Genomic DNA, 20,919 nt, shown 5'->3' on the forward strand with positions numbered 1-20,919 from the left:
GAATGAAAGCTAAGAAAGTAGGGGTTTTTGTCTGTCTTGTTCACGGATATATCTCACACGCACAGAAGAGAACCTGGCAGACGGGAGGCACTCAGTAAGTGTTGACTGAATGAAATATCTGTTTAATGACAGACTTGCTGGGACCAGGCCAAGGGGAACTTTCAATACTAACTAAAACATATGATCAAAATTACATTAAAGTGAGCCAGCCCTAATGGCCTAGTGGTTAAAGTTCAGCCTGCTCCGCTTTGGCGGCCTGGGTTCAGTTCCCAGGCATGGAACCACCTGCTCGTCTCTCAGTAGCCATGCTGTGGTGGTGGCTCACAGAACTAGAAGGACATACAACTAGGATATACAACTATGTACTGGGGCTTTGGGGAGAAAAAAGAAGGGAAGATTGGCAACAGATGTCAGCTCAGGGCAACTCTTTCCCAGCAAAAAAAAAAAAAAAAGTCATGCTTAAAAAAAATTGTATTAAAGCCATGCTCTGTTATCAATAATCTAGGTATAGTTGTTGAGTATGAACCCCCAGAAATTCGGGGCCTGAGAGTCAATCTGAATGGTCAGATTACAGGTCACTGAAGGAGCTGCCTTTCCCTGGGGTAGAAGTTCTGGGGAAAATACACGTTTGGAAGCAGTACCTCTCCCAAGTTCCATCCCCTGGCCCTAGGAGCTTGTGTAGGGTCAGCCTCGCCTCACGTAAGCATGTACGACCTGACTCAGGTTTAGACCTCGGGGGATGAAGGCAGTGGTCCCCCCGTCTGTGGCAGTATTCCGTTCAGAGCAAAGAAGCCTCCCCAACAGGCCAGCGCAGCTCACTGCCCGGCTCTGTGCTGAGCGACGCTGATACGAGCGATGCTGCTTCCACCCCTCGCCAGTCATCTGGTACGGAGCTCCTCCACAGGAGAGGGCTGGAGTGGTCACTGGCTGGGGCTGACCGGGGGCGGGATTCAAGGATCCCAGTGGGTTCTGGGCAAATACTATTTTAATACTGGGATAATATTCCCCCAACTGTGACCCGATTTCTACAAAGACCAGGAGAAGATTTTCAGTCTCCTAAAATAGAGTAGTCCGGTTAGGGATTGCTGACAGGGTCTAAACAAAGGTTTGGACAAAAGACATGGGAAAGCCCCTAAAGAGGTGACTGGAGAGAACAAGGCCGCTGAGCAGCCCGGAAACGAGCAAAGCAGAGAAGGCAGGGAGGACAGCAGGCTCCCTCGGAGGAGCCGTTCAGAAGACATTTGTTATGAGCGTATGGAAAGTACACAGGAAGAAACAGGAAGGAAGTCATCAGTAATGGTTCTGTGAATTCTTTGTAGTTTCAACTATTATACTTTATAAAGAAGTAAAATTATAAGAGATCATTCTGGGAAAAAACATGATTTTATGAAATAATTTTATGCAACTGTATAACATTTATATAGTTTTGTTTTGCACTTACATGATTATATGTAAGTAATAAATTTATAAATTATAAAACATAATAATAAATAAATAAAACACATACTTTTGAAACATCTTTACTTACAATGATACCAAGAGAATGGACTTTTCGTGTACTTGGAAAGAAAATAAAAAGAATGACAGTGCACAGCTAACCTTCAAGGAAAAAGGGGGAGAAATGAAATATTACAACTTGTAAAATATAAAAGCAATTTAATTATGAATCTAAATAAATATCATTTCAAGGAAAATTTTAAAGCTTAATGTAGCTTCTATCTAGAAGGAAAGTATATATACAACACTAATATGCATAATATTTTATTCAAATTTAATCAAAATACTTTTTGAAAAAACAGTGATTATAAAGCTATACTTAACCATCTGCAACAAGTTCACTGAGACTCAATTATTGATAAACAAAAGTACTGACTACTTCAGCAGCGTACCTTCGGCCTCCCTTGGAATCTCTGACAATTTAAAATAAAAGGCATGAAGAACAGGGTCAAAATCTAAAACTGGTAAAACAATCTATTTTAGTGTTTTTAAAAGGTACACTTCAATAAAACATATTAAACGTTTTATAAAGTAATCATTTGCTACTTGAGGTTGTAAATAAAATCACTTGCATCTGTTTTCAGAAGTCGATATTCTGCACGGTGGACATGGATCTACATACATCCAGTCCAGCTGCTCAAGCAAACACCCTAGATCACTATCTTATTCGTGTACGTCCAGCCGCCTCCCGCACACAGGACCCACCCTCCTCTCTCACTCCCCTCTGCTGACGGCCGCAGAGGAGTGCTCTGGCCTCCCCCGTCTCTCCCTCGGACCACTGCAGTAACCTCCTGGTTGCTAACACGCTTGCCTCCCTACAGTCCACTCCACTCGGCCACCGTGTCAGACCCCATCGATTTCCCTCCACAGCTCCCCTGACACTCGGAATAAAACCCCAACTGCTCCGTGACCTGGGTCCAGCCTTCCTCCTCCAGGCTATTTCCTACCGTCGCCCTCCCTCACTGCACACCAGCCACGTCACACCTGTCCCTTTATGTCTCAAACCCGTCAAATGTGTTCCTGCCTTAAGGAAAAACTTGCCCGTTCTGGTCAGTCATTCGGTTCTGGGCTCATACGCCCTAGGATGGCCTTCCCTCACCCAGTCTAAAGTAGTAACCAAACCCCACCAGCACTCCTTCCACATACACTGTCTTCTTCCCAGCCCGCCTCACTGCCAGCCGTCTGCTTGGTAACTGATTTATCTTGTTCATGGTCCTTCTCCTGCCACGAGCATGAATGGCCCCAACTAAGAGGGCAGGGATGCTGGCGGCATTCACTTACACGCCAGAACCCAGAAAAGGGCCTGGTGTCCTGCAGACCACGTAATAAATCCCACTTACACATTAAATACAGATCATCTTGCTGCTATAGACGTATTAGCGTTCATACTGTCAATTACCTCAATTATAGACTTATACTGAGAACTAATTCAATCTTGACTGAAAGGAAAACACTAAAGTATAACGGGAAATGTTTTTGAAGCTCAGAAGTATTTAATAAGAACTCAAAATATTACCAACAAAAATAAAGCAACAAAAGTCATTAAGTCTTTTTTATTTTTTAAACACAGTGGCTTATATTAAAACATAGCAAATAGAGTAAAATTAGGAAATTAAGAGAAAGAAAATGTTTCTAGCCTACAATCCTGAAAGTGATCCTCTAACACTGCCGCAGTTACTCAAACTCTGAAATTCCATCCCCTTATCTTTGAAATATACCTTTATTTAGCATGCTACTTCCCAGAAAAACAATATAATCTCACATAAGCTTGCAAATATTTCCAGTTAGGCCATTAAAGACAAGAGAGCATTACTAACCACGTCCCTCCTGTTCTAACCGTCCCGTAGAACACGAGCCGCGATGACTCCATACGCTGGGAGTTCATTCACAGGATGAGACGACAGAAATCCTCAACAAAAAGGTAAGGAAAGGAAAAGAGCACCAGGAAGCGACCCTTTCTGCACGTGGTACTGATACACACCTTTGAAACACTTCACCTTGATGCTGTGTTCCGGCTTGTTTTCAGAATGCAACGTAAATAAGTGGCAGTCCCAGAGCTGAAACCCTAATTTCTGAAATGCTGTCCCCTTATAAGTTCACTAAGACTTACTGTTTTCATAAACTAAATTTTCTTGATATTGTTTAAATGTCGTTTTATAGACCAAGGTACACAGGAACAAAATTTTAAATACCACAGAAATACAACCAGGAGAAATTTGTAAACCCACTCAGAGAAACCCTAAACTGTAGGAAATATTCTCAATCCATGTTCAAACTGACCGGAGTCATCTTCCTAAAGCAGAGATCGGTCCCTGCCCCTTCTCAAAAACCTTTTTTGCCTCCTCTTGCAACAAATCAAAGTCCAACTTTTCCAACCTCAAGTTCAAGGTCTTCTTATGCAATTTGATCCTTTCTGACTCTTTTCTCCCACTCAGCGCTCTCCTAAGCTCCACAAACACAGGAAAGCCACACAGACTGCACTGTTCAGCAGCTGTGCCCCGAGCTCCCCGCCGTCTCCCTCCTCTGACCTTCTCGCTCCCCCTCCTGTCTCGCATTCTCTCTGCTAGAGAACCTCCTGTTCCAAATCTTGCCCAGCGTTCAAAATCTGGCTCCAACCCCACTTGCTCTAAGAATCTAAAACCTGAGCCCAAAGTAACAGCTCCTTTTCCCGCAAGACCGTCGCACTTAACTGGACCTGAGAGAACTTAACAGCGCCTGCTTGACCGCACTATGATTTATTTTGAGGAAGATTAGCCCTGAGCTAACTACTGCCAGTCCTCCTTTTGCTGAGGAAGAGTGGCCCTGAGCTAACATCCATGCCCATCTTCCTCTACTTTATACGTGGGACGCCTACCACAGCATGGCTTTTTGCCAAGCAGTGCCGTGTGCGCACCGGGGATCCGAACCAGCGAACCCCGGGCCGCCGAGAAGCGGAACGTGCAAACTTAACCGCTGCGCCACCAGGCCAGCCCCTACCACATTATGATTTAAGCACATCTGTCACCATGTTTCCTTCTTTGTATTCATTCCCTCACTGATACAGAGAAGAAATCAAGCAGTTGTTGAGTTAAACTGAGAAGATTCTGATTGCTCAGCCTAGTGCCCAACACAGCACCTAAGTATGTCAGACACTCAGTAAATGTTCACCTGATAAATGGATGTCCCGTTTCCCAATCCAATAAATCCTGTTCAGAGCAAGAGAATAATTATCTGTATTTTGAAAAGATCAGCTGCAGCAAGAATTAAGTATCTAAGGTAATGAGAAACTTACCAGAGTAAATCTGAATCCTTTTGGGGAGGGCTGAAGCGTCAGTTTTACACATGCGGGAAGCAGGCTCAACAATGTAAGACAAAAGCTAAAAAATCAACAAAAATAAAACGTTTGTTTTCTTTGTAGAGGTGTATAGCTGAAACAAAAATCTAATTTTTAATAAAAGGATTACACTACTTATCAATTTAAGTTGAATTCAAATTAGTTTATTTTTACTTACTACATTTAAGAGCAAATAACATTTAAATAAAATCCACACATTGAAATATGTACATTTTAATATATATGATTATATAATACAGAATAAAACATGATAGTACTAAATGTTGCTTATATTATTTTAGTATTATTTATAAAAAAGTTACAAAGATAGCTAATAGTCAATTATCCTACACTCAAAATAAGAAAACATGACTAGGTATAAAGAGAGAATGCTGCATTTGGAACACAAACATTCATAAAATTTACTCACAGGAGAATCTCTCTGGCCCCCATTTCATAAAAGCTGATTATCTGATTTTCAAGCCCGTGGTAACTGAGAAAGAACAAGTCAGAAAGGGAGCAGGAAGCAGCCAGGGCTTCTCCTAGTGATGGCCGATGGGCGAGGAGGAAAAAGAAGGCGGCAGGCAGAGCCGTGTGCGGCCGGGAGGTGCCAGGCAAACAGCCTCTGAAGGCCCGAAACAGCCTGGCGCAATGCGACGGCTCATCCTCCACTTGTGGTGGCTGTGTGGGGTGTCGGCTGGGCTAGGCCGAACTGGGTTCCCTGAATCCTCTCTTTAGTATGCCACCTGCCACCGTGGGCTACAAGGGTGTTCTCAAAAGAACTGCAGGACAGGGAGAAGCAGCACCCATTTTGTGGTGCGCGCACGTACACGCACACACACACACCCTTCTCCCAGTTGTTTAGACACTCATCTTGCTGCCGCTGTGAAGAGGTTTTGCAGATGTAATTACAGTCCCTAGTCAGCTGACTTTAAGTCAATCTACAGGGAGCCTGTGGGGTGGGCCGACCCCACCAGCCAGAGGCCCTTGCAAGAGGGCTCAGGGCCTCCGAACCGCAGCCGGTCTGGGTTGCTCTTCCTTCCCCAGGATGTTCCTTCCTGAGCACCCACCTTGTGAGCGTCCAGTGTGCTCAGCCAGCCCTGCAGCTGTATGAGCCAATCCCTCGGAATGAACTCACATCACGTGTGCACACCACTGCCGTGGTGGAGCTGACATGCATCGCTGAAAATCACGACTTCAAGACAACGTGAAGTCACATTCAGCATGCTCTCTGTTGGAGGAGGAGGGAGGCGGGTAACAACCTCCACATGAAAGAGTTTTGTTGTGTAGACAGGTTTACGTAACGTGGAACATCCACTAACGCAGAACGCTCGTTCCCTGACAGTGCCAGATAAACGCGGTCTTACCAAACGCTCACAGAGCAGCTTCCACTCTGCGTCCCAACCTCGTCTCTCACCTGACTATGATCTGGACGTGATGTGGCAGAATGTCCTTGATCTTCAGGAAGACACTGACGCTGCACCAAATATTGGCAACTTTATCCTTAAAAGAGATTTGTTAGTTTTACATTCTGGTATAACTGAAAGAAATATTAAACTCCATGAAGTACAGTCCATAATCTCTAAATAAACAAACTTCTGAGCCATGGGAAGCTTTTGTTCACAATTTTAGAACTAGGTTGATTAAACTCTCCAAGGAATAAACACTCAACACACATTCACACAGTCAAGCATTTTTCATTTTTACAAATGGGAGTTGATTTAAATCACTAGTCAACCATAATCTAGACGTTCCCAAGAAATACTTAACATTTTTCAAAGAGCAGCACGTTATCCCTAAATACTGAAGTTATTCATCTTTGGAAATTTTTCTAAGAAATCTTTGTTACTTGGCCCATTTTATCACATGCATGAAATTATTTACAATAATCTACTAGCTCTAGCAATGACAAGAGTTAATCGCTAATTGAGAAGTTCAAAGACACTAGCAATTGTGCTAGGATCCCTTTCAATATTGAATCTGGGACCACAACTCTGCTGTGAAACCCCCTCCACACAGCTGCTCGCTCACAGCCGCACAGGCGCAACATCGTGACAACGGCACCATCCACTTCCCTCTGTCAGACCAAGGAGAACGCTCCTCAGGCCCTGAGGGCACCAAGCAAAGGAAGTGCCAGCAGCCCCATCAAACATGCATAGTACCGTCTTTATAATTATCACGGTAAACACCATTTCTGAAATGGAAGCACTGGACAGCTTACACGGGGAACTGAACTTTTCCCTCTACAGGTGTCACGGTGAGAGGACATACAAAGGAGTGAGGAGCACAGGCCTGCCATGCACCAGCCGTGTGAACCTCTGACCTCGGTTTTCTGATCTGTAAAGTGGGTATAACGGCAGCCTCAGGACCACTCTAAGGATCAAATAAGATCACATGTGGCGAGTCTGGCACCTGGTACGCAAGTGGCGGGAATAATAGTGATTATTTGTGATGATCAGTGTCACCACCATCACCATGCCTACAGACACACACGTCACACACACATTTCTGTTCCTTCACAACACCAAACTCTTAGTCTCTTTCAAAATGCTGGTTCCATCCTCCTGTAGAGCCACTCAAAGATATTCCATAGCAATTTGTATGTTCAAAAATTAGGAAGATATATATGCTTCTCTAACTCTTTTTAAAAGAAATGTTTATTCAAAAGCAAATTATCTATAAATATGTTGTCTCTCTTTAACTTTATTAAAAGGCCTTTTTGTTTCAGAAAAATGATTTGTTTAATTTAATTACTAAATCTAAATCAAATTATCCATGTAATAAAAGTTTAACAAGAGTGATTAAGCTAGCATTAAATGAAATGAAATGAATGATTCTCATTAAAAATTACTATGGATGAAGGTTATATATCTCATAAGGAATTATGAGATCTTTCTTACGCAAACATGATTATTAGTTTAATAAATAATTTCCTAAGACTAAAAAGAGAATATAAACCAAAAAATTACAGAGCTGTGAACTTTGTAGCTGCAACTTCTCATGCCGTCTTTCATTACAGACCCTATTTCATTAGAAAAAGGTATGATGCGACTGAATTACGGGTCTCATGATGGCATAAGCACTCCCCATTCCTATGGTGCCTGGGAAGGGCCAGCTGAGCAGAGCCTGTGTACAGGCTTAAACACCGGCAGGGGGGCTGGGAGAGGAGAGCGGCTGAAGTTACTACTCCTGTGTGTCTTCTGTGTGCTGTCACAGAAAGGAGCGAGAAGAAGGGTTCTAAACATGCCTCGAACAATCCACGATCGACTGGAAAGAGTCTTCTCAGAACCTGCAGGGCCTGGGCCCTCTCTGTGAAGAACGGCAGCCAGCAGAGGGTGAAGGAAGCCACCACGGTGCCTGCCAGCTTAACGAACAGAACGAACCTGGAACAGGAACAGAGGTGACCAGTCAGGCCGGAGGCTCTCGCTGAGTGTAAGGACGCCAGCGTCGAGTGATGATGACACGTGGTGCCACCAGCACAGGGCTAAGACGGGAGTCTCCTCAAGTCGGAGTCAGGACACGCACAGCTGTTCAGATGTGCACTGCTCCAACAGAAGGCGATCCCCATCTGCATCAACGCTTACCTTGGACACCACTCCTCTGCAGCCAGGGAGAAAAGTGTCAAACCGGGATGTACTTCTAACAAGGGTATAATGCAGTAAGCCCTGGAGGGACGAAATCTACAGCCACCCTCTAAAGCCAATCCAACTACCTCCGGGAACGTGCACTGATCAAATCATCTCTCCAGGCAGGAGGATTTCAGATAAAAGATAGAGAACACGACGTCTCCCCTTCCACTCACCCCACAGCTACCACGTCAGTAAGAAATCCCCAGCAGGCGAAGAGAAGGGCCACCTCCCTCAGGCGAGTGTGCAGACAAACTCGGGCAATGTTCCGAATGCCGGTAACTAAAAGCCACTCACCCCTTTCCTTTGAGGCCTTTTTTAAAGCACTTGCCAAGTAAAAAGCAAAAAAATGGCAAGGAGTGGTAAAGTTCCATCTGTTTATAATTTACAGCCAAGCAGAAGGCCAGGGACCCCAGCAGGTCCCAGTCACAGGACACTCCAAGAACGCCCCACAGAGCCAAACCAAGGCTCACAGAGTTATACATGATCCTGCGTCAAGGAAATTATCTCAGTCACCAAAGGAGACAGATCTTGCGTTTTATGAGTCTATTTCTTACGTGTTGGTTTTTTTTTTTTCAGTGAGGAAGATTGTCACTGAGCAAACATGTGTGCCAGTCTTCCTCTGTTTTGTGTGGGGGAGACTGCCACAGCACGACTTGATGAGCCATATGTAGGTCTGCGCCCAGGATCCGAACCTGCAAACCCCAGGGCGCCAAAGTGGAGCGCGGAAACCCAACCACTATGCCACTGGGCCAGCCCCCTCTTATGTGGTTTTAAAACAATATATGTAATGAGAGCTATTTCTAAATAGAAAATGAAAGTACTGGATTGATGAACAGATTTCAAATTATATATAATGGCCTCAAAAATATTAAATCTGCTAAACCAATTTGTCTAGGTTTAAAAGAACTCAATAGTTAACATGTAGCTTTCTTTCTGCTGGACTATTTTGCAACATTATAACTTAGCAAAATCTAGAGAATTAAACAATGCTCCAAAAGTAAAAAAAAAAAAAAAAAAAAAAAATCCACAAAACTTACTGATAGCACTATACTTCCTCTATAATATGCATCAATAATATAAATTAATATGTGTTCGATTAGAAACTAACAACATTACTGTATTCAAACAACATCGCAATTAGATTTTCAGTTCAAAATGGTGAGCTGAGCACTGTCCGCCTCCTCTCCTTCCCGAGGCCCCTTAAGATGACAGGGAATTTTTAAAAGGATAAATTCACAGCCATGAAGAGAACAGGAAGATGGCTACAAGAGGTAAAGATTTCAGCACAGATCTAGAACACAGAGTGAAGACAGAGAAGTGGTGAGACTCAGAACAGGATGGAAGAGGCCACCCCTTAGAGAGCACGGAGGAAGCTCAGGCAGCAAGGAGCCACCCCTCTGCCCGCCCCAGGGGCCCGGAAGCAGCAGCAGGTGGCGTGGCCGAGGCCTAGGCTGGAAAGGAGACAAGAGGACTGACCAGGTCCCTAGATGGAGAACCCAGTCCCACCTCCCCGCGGGGCAGACTGTCAGGCAGCCAAAACATTTACCCCCAGGCCACAAAAGAAGGAACACTGCTCCAGAGAAATGGAACAAACTACTGGGGCAGCTAGTGTAGACGTTAACACTACGGTGCAAACCCCTCCGTGTTCGGACATTTACGGATCCCAACCCACACTGGCCAGCTCCCGCCCACGTATCCTACAGCGGACCAAATACAGAGAGCCCACAGACAGCTTGTGCTTCTGCTTTAGTCTTAGAATAGATACACCAGGACCAAAGAGACATCGAAGGAAAAGCTATGACAGAAAAAAGACCAAAACAAAAAGAGGAAAGACTGACCCTAGAGGAATGGAAATAGTTCAGGGAAGGGTAGGGGAAAAAAAGAATAATTGAACTTTAAGATATGCTTAACAAAACAAATGAAATTTAATACAAGTGTTACTGATAAAGTCAAGATAATCCTGAAACCATAAAACAAAAAGACAAAGAGATGCTCCAGATGGACACGAAAGATCAACATGTGTCTAAAAGAGCAAGAATGAGGTGAGAAAATTATCAAAGAAATAATACGAGAGAATTTCACAGACCTGAAGGTGAGTTTTCGAAATGAATGACCCACAGAGTGCAAAACAGCTGTCAAAACACCTACGCCTACACAAATCGCAGTAAAATCTCAGAGCCCGAAAAGTGAAAACCAGCAACAGCAGCAGCAACAGATAACGACAGCGATAAGTACTTAGTGCCTAGTGCTCCCAGGTATCGTTTTAAATGCTTTACAAAGATTAAGTCATTTAATTCTAAAAAAAACTTACAAAGTAAGCGTTATTATTTTCTCTATTTCTATGAGGAAAGTGAAGTACAAAGTGGTTAAAAAATGTGTCCCCAAGGCAGGGATGGTTCAACATCCACAAGTCAATCAACGTGATGCACCACATTAACAAAATGAGGAATAAAAAACCACATGATCATCTCAATAGTTGCAGAGAAAGCATCTGACAAGAGATCCAACATCCATTTATGATTAAAAACTCTTAACAAAATGGGGATAGAAGGAACTTACCTCAATCTAATAAAGGCCATATATGACAAACCCACAGCCAACATCCTATTCAACAGGGAAAAACTGAAAGCCATCCCTCTGAGAACAGCAACAAGACAAGGGTGCCCACTCTCACTACTATGATTCAACATAGTACAGGAGGTTTTGGCCAGAGCAACTAGGCCAGAAAAAGAAATAAAAGGAATCTAAATAGGCACTGAAGAAGTGACACTCTCACTCTTTGCAGACATGATTTTATATAAAGAAAATCCTAAAGAATCCATTGGAAAACTATTTGAAATAATCCACAACTCCAGGAAAGCTGCAGGGTACAAAATCAACTTACAAAAATCCGTTGCATTTCTATACTCTAGTAACGAACTAACAGAAAGAGAACCCAAGAATACAATCCTGGGGCCGGCCCCGTGGGTGAGTGGTTAAGTCCACACGCTGTGCTTCGGCGGCCTGGGGTTTCGCCAGTTCGAATCCTGGGCACGGACATGGCACCACTCATCAGGCCATGCTGAGGCGGCGTCCCACATGCCACAACTGGAGGGACCCACAACTAAAAATACACAACTATGTACCAGGGGGCTGTGGGAGAAAAAGAAAAAATAAAATCTTTAAAACAAAAAAAAAGAATAAAATCTCATTTACAATCACAACAAAAAGAATAAAGTATCTAGGAATAAATTTAACCAAAAAGGTGAAAGACCTATACAATGAAAACTATAAGACATTACTGAAAGAAATCAATGATGACATGAAGAAATGGAAAGATGTTCCATGCACTTGGATTGGAAGAATAAACATAGTTAAAATGTCCATACTACCCAAAGCAATCTACAGATTCAATGCAATCCCAATCAGAATCCCAAAGACATTCTTCATGGAAATAGAACATAGCATCCTAAAATTCTTATGAGTCAACAAAAGACCCTGAATTGCTAAAGCAATCCTGAGAAAAAAGAACAAAGCTGGAGGCATCAGTCCTTGACTTCAAAAGATACTACAAACTATAGTAATCAAAACAGCATGGAACATGGTACTGATACAAAAACAGGTGCACAGATCAATGCAACAGAACTGAAAGCCCCAAAATAAAACCATACATCTACAGACAGCTAATCTTCAACACAGGAGCCAAGAAGATACAATTGGAGAAAGGAAAGTCTCTTCAATAAACGGTGTTGGGAAAACTGGACAGCTACGTGCAAAAGGATGAAAGTAGACCATTATCTTACAGCATACACAAAAATTAACTCAATATGGATTAAAGACTTGAAGGTAAGACGTGAAACCATAAAACTCATAGAAGAAAATACAGGCAATCCACTCTTCGACATCAGTCTTTTGAATACCATGTCTACTTGGGCAAGGGAAACAAAGAAAAGAAATAAACAAATGGGACTTCATCAGACTAAGGAGCTTTTACAAGGCAAAGGACACCAGGAACAAAACAAAAAGACAAGCTACTAACTGGGAGAAGATATTTGCAAATCATATATCTGACAAGGTGTTAATCTCCAAAATATATACAGAACTCATACAACAAAAAAAAAACAACTTAGTCAAAAAATGGGCACAGGATATGAAGAGGCCTTTCTCCAGAAAAGATATACAGATGGTCAACAGGCACATGAAAAGATGCTCAACATCACTAATCATTAGGGAAATGCCAATCAAAACTACAGTGAGATATCGCCTTACACCTGTTAGAATGGCTATAATCACCAAGACAAAAAAGAACAAACGTTGGTGAGGATGTGGAGAAAAGGGAACCCTCAGACACTGCTGGTGGGAATGCAAACTGGTGCAGCCACTATGGAAAACAGTACGGAGATTTCTCAAAATATTAAAAATAGAAATAACATATGACCCAGTTATCCCAATACTGGGTATTTGTCCAAAGAACTTGAAATCAACAATTCAAAGAGACGTACACACCCCTATGTTCATCGCAGCTCTATTCACAGTAGCCAAGACACAGAAGCAGCCCAAGTGCCTATCAACTGAGGACTGGGTAAAGAAGATGTGGGCTACATAAATACAATGGAGTACCACTCAGCCAGAAAAGACAAAATCGTCCCATTTGCAACAACATGGATGGACCCTGAGGGTATTATGTTAAGCAAAATAAGCCAGACAGAGAGAAACAAATACCATATGATTTCACTCATATGTGGAAGATAAACACACGGACAAAGAGAACAGATTAGTGGTTACCAGAGTGCAGGGGCTTGGGGGTGGGCATAAGAGGTAAAGGGGCACAGTTATATGGTAAGTGACAAATACTAATGTACAACTGAAATTTCACAATGCCATAAACTATTATGATCTCAATAAAATTAAAAAGAATAATAAATGTATCCCTACAAAACGACATAATCCCAAAATCTTCAAGAATTTGATTCAAGTCACAGAGGAGATACCACTACAAATTGACCAGACTGGTTACAGTGAAAATGACTGACCACTGGTGAAGACGGGCACTTGGCCCTGTCACACCATTGCAGATGGGGTGTTAACTGGGGCATCGTGCTCAAAACCATCTGAGAAGATCTACAGTTAAACAAGGCCACACCTTTAACTCAGCAATTCCACTCATAAGCAATGTATTTCTAGGTGTGCAAAGCGATATTTACAAGAATGTTCACAGCAGCATATTCATCAGAGCCAAAACCTGGGAACCACCCAAACGCCTGTCAGTAATAGAATTATGCGTGTCCACGCCATGGAATATGATAAAGCCACAGCAGTGGACAATTACAGCCACACACAACCACAGGAAAACCTCGCACAGACATGCTGGAAAGACATTAGTGGAGGACAATGCTACACAGATTGGGCCTCGACTTCATCATACGCATCTGACTTCATTTCTCAATTAGTAAAGGATACTGAAAATGTCCATAGTCGATAAGAATGAGGCCTGGATACAGCAATATGCATAACGCATTAGCAATCTGTAAAGAAAAATATTGTGAAATGAGAGAGTAATCTATTCCTTGCATCACACAGGGTCAAGGTGCAGTTCCATTCAACCCAGCAGCAAACGCTCCCCTCTTACCTTCTGTTTACATGAAGATCCCATTTTTACAAAACAACTCTTTAAACACTAAAGTTTTCAAGGAGGTGACAAAGGATACTTCAGTAAAAAGGGAAAAAATCACTGAAAGGTATTTGTCAGAGAAAATGCTTTTAGATATACAAATCAGAGAAGTTAATCTAATGATTAACCCATATAAAATGACCAAAAAGAATACTCGTTAACTGTGAACACGAGAACATACAGCAACTTTGCAAAACGCCTTTCAGTTTAGCCATTCTCACAAGCCCACTCGAAGTCCGATTTACCAAGAAAGCAACAAATTCAGCAGCACTTAACTTGTGAAACTCAGGGCATCTTATTACTAGAGTCGAGCATTAAAACAATTACTCTCAGATCAGTTGATGTTTTCTAAATGAAAATAAATCGACAAAAGATATACTGTTTCCTCTTATCTCCTCCCAAAAGCAGGCTTCCTTAAGCTTTGTTTTCATAGTTACGCTAATAAAGCGTTTCAGAGGTAAAATGCCGGGTTTGCTTTAAAACTCACCTTTTTCTTGGTTGAGATTTCTTTTAAACAACAACAGTGCAGAACCACTGCAGGTATGTAAATCAGCAAGTCAGCAATTAACACTGAAACACAAGCAAACGATTTTTAGCGTGAGTCCATCGTGATCTACAATACCCCACTAACTGCCTCCCGCCCTCCAACCGTGAGGGGGATCCTAGGACCGCGGCTCCCACGCGCTCTGGACAAGCCCTTCCGCTCCCTTGCCCTGCGCCGAAGTTCAACTGATTCGGTGCCACAAAGCCTCTTTCAATTTTCTCTAACAAAGCCACACATTACACCAATTACACGTTCCCAAATTAATCCTCTCTCTGCTCTGACTCACACTTGAAAATTAAGAATACTCAAAGCAAGGAAGACAACACTTTTTCCCTCAATACCTGTATACTCCTGATTTTCTGGTGTGAAGAATACCTCGAATGTGGCGATGCATAGGAGAATCTTTTTTAAATGTTAGTATTTATAGAAAATACATTAAATTTTCCTAATTAATGTATATAAAGAGCTTGAGAGGGGCTGGCCTAGTGGCATAATGGTTAAGTTCGTTCACTCTGCTTTGGCGGCCCAGGGTTCATGGGTTTGGATCCTGGTGCAGACCTACACACTGCTGGTCAAGCCATGCTGTGGTGGCATCCCACATACAAAACAATAGGGGAAGACTAGCACAGATGTTAGCTCAGAGCCAATCTTCCTCGCAAAAGAAAGGGCAAACAAACCAACAACAACAAAAGAAAGAGCTTGAGAGGCCCATGTGAGGAGGAAACTGAAAAAAGTAAAAAAAAAACAAAAAGTGATTCATAATTCTGAATGTCCAGTCCTTTTGGAACAAAGGAAAACAAATGCATGACATTCTTCAACATAGCTATCCAAAGAGCCTGTTTTTTCTTGTACTAAATATAGCGTCCAGAATAAGGTAAATGATAGTAAACGGTCAGTGTCAGATGCATGCAACCTATTTTCAGCTCCAGGTGCCACAGTTAAGATGACACTGACAAAGTAGACCATATTCAAAGGACCATAACCAGAGGCCTCAAAGCCATAAACACATTCAACACACGGGTCTTCTAAGAAACAGCTAACAGATCTAAGAATGCATACCCCAGAGAAGAGGTGACTTCAAATGTCTGTACAGTGTCGGGTGTAAAGGATCAGACGTGTTCCATGTGGCCCAAGGAAACACAAGCTGAAATGACGAGTTGGGGGTCAACGTAAGAAGGAAGTTGTTAATGCCTGGGGCTCCCTGAACACAGAGCAGACTGTCTGTAAAGGTTGTGAGTTCCCTGCAGATACACGGGTTGGCTCAGAAGCAAAAGGACCACGTGGCAAGTGTGCAGTTCAGAGGATGAAAGCGCTGGGGAAGAGGGGACAGAATGGGAGAGGAAAAGAGAGGAAGACAGAGAAGCTGCGCCTGAGATTCTGTGAGCAGATGAACAGTAAAGAGAACGCTGACCAATCTTAGACTAATTAAGGAAAAGGCCCGGGCCAGCACTACAGTCTAAGTCACGCAAAGCTTCAAAGAAATCTAAGCGTATTACTTTCAACTCAGAACAGCACACAATAAATGCTCAATAAACGTTTGTTGAGTGGATTAGCCATATGCCGCATGATGACATTTGGTCAAAGAGGGGCCACACAGACGACGGTGGTCCCATAGATTAGTACCGTACAGCCTGGGTGTGCAGGAGGCTGTGGCATCTGGGTGCGTGTAAGTGCACCCTGTGATGCTCACACAATGACGAAATCACCTAACACCGCTTTTCTCAGAACACATCCCCATTGCTAGGCGACCCATGAGTGCATTTAACTTAGCAACAGTGTATGAGATACAACTGCAAGGTTTACTTTAAGAAACAGGAGAAAAGGATTTGGAATTTGGATATTAAAGCAACAGCCTGAACAACTAAAACTTCAATTTATAGCTATCTGACCCCTGGAGGGCTATTAACCTCACTTAACTGTGCCTCAGTTTCCTCGGCTTAAGATAAGGGTAAAATAGTCTTTACCTCATTTGGGTGTTTAGTTATTAAGTGGGATAATAATAGACACAAACCACCCAGCACATTAGTCTCTGCTCTTCTGTTTTTAGCTTCCATATCCATTTGGTCATTTATTGTACATATACATGCATATGTATAGTTACACAATTTTTTCTTTTGGTGAGGAAGATTGGCCCTGAGCTAACATCTGTTGCCAATCCTCATTTTTTTGCTTAAGGACGATTGTCCCTGAGCTAACATCTGTGCCCATCTTCCTCTATTTTGTATGTGGGATGCTGCCACAGCATGGCTTGATGAGCGGTTTGTAGGTCCATGCAAGGATCCAAACCCGCAAACCCTGGGCCACCAAAGCACAGCGCACAAACTCAACCACCACGCTACCAGGCCAGCCCCTATAGTTACAAAATTTTAAAAGTCAGTAAGGAAATAATAGAACCTTTTATCAGTTTGTCCAAAATTTTTTTAGAAATCAAATTTCACACTCGATACCCATTGCTCTTTACCTGTGGCGCGCATGAAGAGCTTATGCGCCTGACTCTCGTAGCCACGGGACGAATGGAGAGCAATCCAGTCTGGATTGATAAACTGGGCCCTGCGAACCAGAGCACATGTACATGCACTTTATTCCTCATCCTCTCAGCAATGAGGACATCTGAGGCTATTCTGAGAAGTGGCCACTGCTCTTACAAAGCGACAGAGGCAAGGCTTAAGTTTGACTTTTTTTATTTAATCATGTGACACTGTCTTGAGCTATAAAACTGGGTCTGCCTTGCTCATCTTCCAACAAAACTGTGGAACGTGTCACTAAAATCCCTACCTTCACAATTCTTCCAGGTAAAAACAATCTGATGTGTCCCATTTCTTTTATTAAACACATACTTTGTAAAGAGCAATATGCCACTATTGACCAGAGGATCAAGTTTTATAATTTATAATCATTTTAGTTATTACAACAATCAGCTACAATAAATAGGTGTTAATCATACATCATCGCATAAAACTAAACCTAATTGGTGAAGATAAAATAAGTTTTTAATCATACTGCATTACCCTGAACACTGCAAAGGATAATTGATCATCGTGAAGTCTGGGGACTTATTTTTAATCCATGAAGTTAAATTTTACAAAATATGAGGTAGTAAAAGAAATAAGATGAGTTCGGAAGATTCTGTGAAGAAGTCCCTCAGATTTCCACGGATGCACTTCAGGTCTGAGATGGAGGACCCCACAGAGCAGAGCCGGGTCCCCACCCAGCAGAAGCCCCTCATCTCCATAAACCATCCCATTCCTGTCAAAGCAGAAGGAATCCCAACCCTGAGCTTAAATCCAGTAATTCTAGTTTCTAACTTGACCGGTTAGTCAGAGTACCATTTGGACCTACAATTTTCGTTTACTTTGGGCCATTCCAGAAAGAAGCTTTCTGTGCACAACTACCCACACTTGATCTATTTCTCAGTGGTCCATGCAGGACTGGTAACATCTCTGCTTCAGAACAAAGCTAGACTTTGCATTTCCTTCTAGCCTGTCCTCCGAAGAACTTACAGCAATGCTCAGACTCTGACAGCTGACCTCTGGCCGCCTGACTGTTAGGCACAGTGTGTCACAAAGTTTCATAAGACAACAGTAGTTACAGATGGTCTGCTCTACTCGAAGCCAGATCACACTGTCACCCACTACATCTGCTAAGGGCACAGACATTTAGAGTCACATTAAGGAAGAAAAACTTACACATATGCACATAAAAGGCTGTGATAAGCTGTAAGAGGTGGGTAATCCAGTCCCCAGTACTGTAAATTGTTATCACTGCTGTTAAAATACCTGAAAAAAAAGAAAAAAGCACCATTCCATTAACCAATATTCAAGAACAGACTTACAGGTAACATCTCGTCTCATTTAATTTAATTAAAATGAAAAAATATGTTCTACAAGGTAAAAAAAAAAAGATTCAGCTAAACGTTTTTCTTTTCCCCTTCTCCTAAAAATTTTTGGGAACTCACAATTAAAAGTTGTTATTAAGTAGAGTGACCAAATCATTTATTGTCTAAACCAAGTAGTCCTGAGGGTGAAAAAGGAAGCTATTAATAATTAAGCCATAACAGTGGATGCACCACAGCCTGTCCCAGGCAAACCGGAACTAGCTGTCGCTCTATCAGCAGACTTAATCGATGACTAAGACTCACACAAAAGAAAACAGGCAACAAAAAGACAACCTGCTTCCGACAGTCTGACACATCAGAGAAACAGCAGGAACTCACAACTTAAAAAAGTAAATACTGAGAATCGAAGAACTCACAAAGACTTGGTTTATAGAAAGTGAAATACTTCATGAAACAAGTAGACTTTCAGTAAGACTTTATCTGAAAACAATTCGACCAACACACAATGAGAGTCTATTATACGCAAGATTCTCTGAATTAAGGAAAAACACTGGCTCTAACGTTCACAGATTAACAGGTCCCTCCAGTTGGCCAGAACGGGAAGGATCTGTATATAATTGTTATGACTCAAGAAACAAAAGTTACAGTTACATAGACAGATTTCTCAACCACACCCTTTATAACTAGGCAGCTTCGTCTATGCAATTTATTTTCTCAGTCGTAAGAAGAATTTATCATATGGAGACCAAATTCACAAATAACCATTGTTCAGAGGGGGTCTTGAATGGGTCACAATTTCTCAGCATCACAATCTCTTACTTTGGGATTAAAAATCTTTCTTACGTTAGCATTCATCCTGATCCCGTTAAATAATCCATTATTCATCTTCAGAAGGTCTACATAGTGTCAGTCACATAACATGTAGGTTGTATGGGGACTAATAAAGTGACCGAGCCATGGCGGACAGCCAAGAGCTCTGGGCATAGGGTACCCCAGTAGGGTGCCATCTGTCGGCAGTCGTCCACTCCAGCAGCAACACCCATGTGAACAATCCTGGATCCCATATCTGGCTGGGACTTGAAGCCATGAAGCAGTGAAGCCAAGCATCTGCAAGTTAGCTGGAGCCGCTTCAGACAGCTGGAATCTGGGAAGATGGACCAGGCCAACAGTGGAGACCAGAGGACCCACTTCTCTAGAAAGGGTTGCCTGAAGATAGGCAACAACTGTGTTATTTCCAAATTCACGTTGCTACAGGGTGCATCAGCATAAAGTCTGATTGCAGCTATCTCACAGAGTTGTTGAGGGATTGAGTTAAACACGTAAAGCAGATAAGTCACCACCTGCCACAAGGTAAGTGCACAACACTAATTCTATTTGGTTATTAGCCACAAAGCTATTGGGTTGGATACAGCAAGGGAAAACTATCAAGTAAGTCAAGAATCATATTTTGACCAAAAGGATTTGGCTTTCAGCTTCTGATAAGGTAAAAGCTATTCTTCATTTACTTCAACCTTGAGATCCAGTGGAGATAAGTGAAAGAGGGGCTGACAGTAAGCTGCAAGCTTGCACAGATGTATGCCAACAGCAAAGCCACTGCTTAGATCGGGAAGAACGCTGGGGCCAACCACTGCGGCCCTGTTCTTACGGAAATGCATAAATAAGAAGAGAGAAATTCATGGATGATAGCTGAAAAGCCTTTCCAGTAAAGCTTCAAAACCTGCCAGTGGAAGCAAAGCAATGAGCTAATTCTCCTGCTTGACGTATTTTGGATCTACCTAAAAAGTTGTATAAGTAGCAGTGAAATGGATTTTCCCATTAAACCCCCATGTGACCTCAGGAGACGTTTTGTCAGAAAAAATTTGGCTGCCACACAAATTAGGAAATTATATTCAAGAGTGTGATCATTAACTCCAAAACGTAATTTTTTTAACATACAACCTAGAGTCATGGGTATTTTTGCTTGAAATAGTTTCAAATTTACAGAAAAGTTTAAATAGTTCAGAGAACTTGTACACATGAAAATGTAAAATTTTTCTATGAAAAAAGACACCATAAGAAAAATTCAAAGACAAGATATTTCTTTGAAGAAATATCTTCAAAGGAAGAAGATATTTCTTTTATACATACACACAAGATAAATGATTAAAATGTAGAATACTGTTGTAGCAGACAGACCCTAAGGTCATCCCCTTGAACCCATCCTCTAATGTGTGTGCCCCTGAGTGTGTACAATCCCCTCCCTTGTGTGTGGGCAAAACCTGTGACCTGCTTGTAACCAACCAGATATGACAAAGGTGACAGGATGTCACTCTCGTGCTTGTTTCACATGTGCGTAAGATTCCACCTCGCTAGCAAGTGTGCTAGAGATGCCCCCATCACTGACTTTGCAGAAGCAAGCTGTCACGTCTCAGTCAGCTGCCACATCGGAGAAGCCATGTGGCAGGAAACTTC

General features: G+C 42.3%; 1 protein-coding gene across 15 annotated transcripts in view; it reads right to left on the reverse strand.

The window, feature by feature from the left end:
* ALG6 (ALG6 alpha-1,3-glucosyltransferase) overlaps positions 1-20,919 on the reverse strand; it is a 72,478-nt gene that overhangs the window by 34,658 nt on the left and 16,901 nt on the right. For 14 of the 15 annotated variants that reach the window (XM_070591877.1, XM_070591879.1, XM_070591876.1 and 11 more), the window contains 9 exons: positions 18,320-18,409; positions 17,095-17,183; positions 14,577-14,659; positions 13,879-13,943; positions 8,734-8,925; positions 8,058-8,193; positions 6,228-6,313; positions 4,769-4,853; positions 1,529-1,599 (listed from right to left, as the gene is read on the reverse strand). In XM_070591877.1, the coding sequence (XP_070447978.1) occupies positions 1,529-1,599; positions 4,769-4,853; positions 6,228-6,313; positions 8,058-8,193; positions 8,734-8,925; positions 13,879-13,943; positions 14,577-14,659; positions 17,095-17,183; positions 18,320-18,409 (897 nt within the window). Of the gene's footprint in view, positions 1-1,528; positions 1,600-4,768; positions 4,854-6,227; positions 6,314-8,057; positions 8,194-8,733; positions 8,926-13,874; positions 13,944-14,576; positions 14,660-17,094; positions 17,184-18,319; positions 18,410-20,919 lie in introns of all 15 variants that reach the window. The other variant, XM_070591870.1, reaches the window with a different exon arrangement.

This window comes from Equus przewalskii, chromosome 24, assembly GCF_037783145.1.
Source record: "Equus przewalskii isolate Varuska chromosome 24, EquPr2, whole genome shotgun sequence".
NCBI lineage: Eukaryota > Metazoa > Chordata > Mammalia > Perissodactyla > Equidae > Equus > Equus przewalskii.